This window comes from Morone saxatilis, unplaced genomic scaffold, assembly GCF_004916995.1.
Source record: "Morone saxatilis isolate NCDOM2014 unplaced genomic scaffold, NCSU_SB_2.0 Contig15, whole genome shotgun sequence".
In the NCBI taxonomy this organism is placed as follows: Eukaryota; Metazoa; Chordata; class Actinopteri; family Moronidae; genus Morone; species Morone saxatilis.
In genome coordinates this window covers 2,740,739-2,745,704 of record NW_023339707.1, presented here as the reverse complement: position 1 = coordinate 2,745,704, position 4,966 = coordinate 2,740,739, and the positions used below count along the sequence as shown (strand labels likewise).

The 4,966-nt window shown below is 48.6% G+C and overlaps 1 protein-coding gene across 1 annotated transcript; it reads left to right on the top strand.

The window, feature by feature from the left end:
- Window positions 1-1,779: 1,779 nt before the first annotated feature.
- On the top strand, window positions 1,780-4,652 carry wu:fa11c10 (protein FAM110B). Its single transcript, XM_035657346.1, is given in 3 exon segments — window positions 1,780-2,393; window positions 2,777-3,749; window positions 3,752-4,652. Coding segments are annotated over 2 exon segments (1,428 nt in total). The 5' UTR covers window positions 1,780-2,393; window positions 2,777-2,786; the 3' UTR covers window positions 4,217-4,652.
- Window positions 4,653-4,966: the final 314 nt, after the last annotated feature.

Here is a 4,966-nt window from a genome sequence, read left to right as displayed (position 1 = left end):
CGGGGGGATCTCGTGTCTGTCCCGAGGGGACACTACAGGTCAGCTGTTCCCTCCTGTAAACAAAGCACACGCGAGCCGCTTCGTGCATTGTTACACCGGCCGGTCTGGATATTGTCAAAAATAGAGACTCCCAATAACAACAAAAGTGCGGTGCTGTCTTAAAAAGTATATACAAAGTAATTTCCGCAAAAAGTGAAATAAATAGAGAAAAAAAGAGAGATCGAGTAAGAGCTTTTTGCAAGCAGCTGCCGGCTTCGACCGGCGCCGGAAGCTTGATTGATACTAGCATAACACACTCAAATCTCCGACCAAACTGTCAGTGGTCACGTTGCATTGTGGGTAACGCAGACACCTGGTTTTGACAAGAAAGTAGCATGGATGGAATAAAAAAGACAATATCTGGTTCTGCTTTCTCACATTTGATTCAAATCAATAGAGTACTCTTAACTCATAAAAACTCAAGAATTTGAAGACAGGTGTGTGTGCGCGTCTGCCTCTGAAGATCATTAAGCTTTTTGATAGGCTGAAAGTCCCAACTATGATGTCATCATCTCGTGTGCGTCTCATCTAGTGGGTTTCTGTCGTCCTGTAACTGAAACTAACTGAACAATCCCTCCTTTCTTTTCCTATAAAATGTTTTCCCTAGAGGTTTGCCTAGAGGCTTTTGGTCACTTGTTTGTGAATCATTTATTTTTTTATTTTCTGTGATGCAAATGTGTGTCTGGCTATTTTAAACTCTTCTTTGGTTTGTCACATAGTTAAGATGAAAGCAGTTGTGACTGTGTGTGGGTATTCAAGCTCTAAAAGCAAGTGTGTGTGTCTCAGAGTCTAAGCTGTCATGGTCGCTTTTGCTCTTTCTCCCTGCCGCTGGTCTGCTGTTCAGGGATGAGAGAAAGAGAGGGGTAGATGTGAGGGAAACAGGGTCACATGTTGAGGGAGACGGGAAGGAAGATGGCTATAAAAAGACTAATTAAAAATGTGCAGATAGATATGTTGGAGGTGGAGGTGAGGAGGAGGAGGTGAGGAGAGAAACAGTACTGGGTGTGATGTAACCCTGAGAGTAATGTTGTAAATGATAAGAAGCAGGGGAGGGTTGTTTTTCCACAAAATAGGAGCTTGCAGAAAGAGAGGAAAACAGATGAACATTGTGTGTGTCAGCATTGCTTTTGAAGTATTGAAGTAATTTGGTGCTAAGGTGTGGAAACAGAACAGAAGAAACTTTTACTGTGTGTTTCTTTGTCTCTGAAACTAGTGCTGCACTTGTTTGGCTGGTTTTTAGACACTGAACATTAACTCCATTGCATGAAATTAAAATGAAATGAAAGCACATTTAGACTTGGAATAAGATAATCCTCTATTGTTTACTGTGTCTCTGTTGTTCACACACTTCAGTCTCTACTCGGTGATGAAGACAAAGAGCTAAACAAGAAGAACAGTTGTGTGGGCTTTCAGTCTTTTTCACAGTGTTTTCATAGCACCCCGCTGAGCTTGATGCAAGTCAATGTAAAAAATTGCATCTGTTTTGCCCGTTGTCCTCCTCTCTCTTTCTCTCCCCCCTTTCTCCCTTTCAAAGAATTTTCATTTGAATGAAAACCCTGCCTCAGTGTTTTGTTGTGCTCGGAGGGGGGATGGGTCCAATTGGTCAGAATCCCTTTCGAGGTGGACCAATGCGAGTGCGCCTCCCGCCTCCCTCCCCGCCCCCAGTGCCCCACTGAGGCTCCCAGCCTGCCATGTGATTAGCCGGCTGGGAGGAGCCAGACGAGGTATTAAAGCCTGTCCTGTCTGCTCCACTTCAGTGTTGAAGAGAGTTCCTGTCTGTCAGCCGGAGAAGTGTGTGTGTGTGTGTGAGCGTGTGTGTGTGTGTATCAGTGTGTGTGGGTGCTTTTGTTAATGAGAGGCAAACAGAAAACCGAGAGTTGTACCATTATCTGACTTGGACTTCTATCTCTTTTTAACCCTCTCCAGGACTGTGGGGCTCTCCAGCTGAGTTGCCGGCCGGCTTTTTGTGTCAGAACCCAGCTGGACAGGCGGACAGGCTTGACAGACGAGCTGGACAGAGGTCGCAAAGGGGATCATAAAGGCCGTTGTGTTGCTGGGGATCATTGCCAGCCGGATCTTCCAGACCTGCAATTTGGATAAAGAGCTTCCATCGGCTGCACTGTGGCTGACCGCTGACCCCGATCTGCAGCCTAGCCCCCTTCTGGGTCACCACTGAGCTAATAGAGGTGTTCTGGCCGGGCCTGATGTGGAATTTGACCCCGACTGACCCTGTCCCACAAGTAGCCTTTCTCTGAGCCCGGACTGGGAAAAAGGACGGATAAAAGAGCAAGAGGGGCGACAGAGAAGAAAGGAGGAAGAAAAGGAGAGAAGTGAGAGCAGCAGCACAGCGACCGGTAAGGAAGTTAGGGGGCTCTGGGAGGGAGGAGGGGGGAGGAGAGTGGGAAGAAAAGAGAATACAAAAGAGCTATTTTCTTAAGCTTAGAGAGGACATGTGGGACCTCTAAAAGGATGTTCACTGACCATTAAAGCCCCACTCTCACCCACCTCTCCTTCTGTCAGTTCTTCTGTTTGTCTCTGACTCGTATCTCCTGTCCACAGTGCTCTGGCTGATAAGAATCACTTTTGTCACATTTGATACAAATAGAGGACAGTCAATTATTCTTTAATAAAATTTCTCTCAACTCTTTCTTATTCACTCTTTGCTCGTCTTTACTCTGTACACAGTTTGTTTTAAAAACCTTTTGACTAACAGAAAATCTTCCTTTCTCAATGTCAGCTCTTCCAGTATGCCGGTGGAGACCCTGCGGCCATCAGACGGCCGTTTGGCCGGGGTTCCCTTCACCTCTGCCATGCCCTTCAGGATACTTAACAAGGGTCCAGACTACTTCCGTCGTCAGGCTGAGCCCGGGGCCCGTAAGCTGAGTGCTGTAGAACGTCTAGAAGCAGACAAGGCCAAGTATGTAAAGAGCCAGCAGGTGGCTCTAACCCGCCAGGCCCCCATCAAACCACCAATCATCCGCAAGCCCCTTGTTCCTCCGGGGATGATGCCCCAGTGCCAGATCAGCACTCCTCCGGCCCGCAAAGTTCCCCGCTGCCCAGCAGATGTGGAGAATGGAGGTGGGAGAGAGGGACCTGTAAGGAGAAGAGGACCCGCTCTTAACTTGGATATTCTGAATAATCTTATCAATGATGTATGTGATGGACCAATGCCATGTTCCCAGTCCTCTTCCTCCACCTCCCCCTCTTCATCATCGCCTTCATCAGGAGCTAAGAGCATTGGCAGTAGTCTGTCAGCAGAGCAGGAGAAGAGCAACCGACTCCTCAACAACCTCAAACCATTAAATCACAGCACCATAAACTCCTCTTCCACATCCTCTTGCACTTCCTCTCCACTGAACAACAACCTCCGGACCCCTGCAGCAGAACCCGCCCGCCGCCCGCCCCCTATTCCAGCACGAACACCCCGCATTGGGGTTCCAGCACCCTATAGCTCCCCTAACTCTGTAACGGTGCGCAGGGTGGACGTTCGGCCTCAGGCTGTGATACGGAAGCCTCAGAGGTCCCAGCTGCAGCCCCAGCTCAGGCCCAGACAGACTGCCCAGGGCCAAGTCGCACACCCCCAGGTCCCACCTCCTCCACCTCCTCAGAACCAAAACCAACCCCCTCCTCAGCTCACAAACCCCTCCCAAACCCTGCCCCCACCTCCAGCCTATCCGCCGCCCAGTCCCATGCTGATCGCGCGCCAGGGTTTCCCATGTTGATCCGAGCGGGAATCATCCCTCCAGCCTCCCCCGCTTTCACCCGTATATCAAACGCCAGTTCCAAGGGGTCCGCCCGCAAGCACCCATCCTTGCACCGTTCCAAGTCGGACCTGAGTGACCGTTACTCCCGGGCCACAGCGGATATGGAGCGATTCTTCAACTACTGCGGGCTGGACCCGGAGGAGGTGGAAGGCATGGGTGGAGTGGAGTGTTTCACAAGAGCCAACTCGGACATCGTGTCCATCTCCAAGCTCCGCAGCGTCAGTACGCCCAGCTCGGAGGCTGACCGGCCGAGGGAAGACGAAGTAGATGAGGACAATGAGGACGGGCCAGCTAGAGCCAATGAACGGGTCCCTTATGGGATCTCCGTCATCGAGAGGAACGCTCGAGTCATCAAGTGGCTGTATGGCATCCGTCAGGCGCGAGATGCTAATAACGCTGTCTCTAACGTATAGACTAACGTGGACTTGAAAGGACTTGAAAGGAAAAAACAGGGAAGCAGTACTTTTTGTATGTATACGTACGTCTGGAGAAGGGACGCCCGTCTGTTCATCTTCTGCTGCCTTACATCACGTTTAAGGATAATCCAGTAGTTGTTTTTTTACTGTTTCCTGTGAAGACTGACACTTGTTTTGGAAATTGCACATAGTGATTTTTATCCGGGCTGCAAGTCAGGACTGCTTTCCTGCAAGACTAAAGAGACGATACATTTCCCCTCTCCTTCACTTGTTGTGTACAAGAATATAGGTATACGAAAGCAATAATAGACTGGTATAAATGATGACGGTGAGGATGAAGGCAGAGGATGTTTGCCATTTGTGGTTCCTCATGTAAAGGTACATTGTGTGTGCTGTGTGTGTGTTGTGTTGCTTGTCTTGTCTTGTTCTGTCTGTGTGTGCTGTTTCTTTTGTGTGATGTGGTGTGTGTGTGTGTCTCTGTGCGTGTGTGTCAGAGATCTCTGCGGCACAAAGCCAGAATGGAACTTGGCTACAAACTGCTGGAGACTCTGATGCTACACAGTACAGTGACTGTTGAGTAAGCCAGGAAGAGAACCACGTTGATACTGTGAAACTTTCACAAAAAAAAGCTTCCATAAACACATTTGTATTTTCAAAAAAACTGGCTGTAAGACTGTTATTATTATTATTATTATTATTATTATTATTATACAAATTTCTGTCAGCATGCGAGTGAAACGTTTGTGT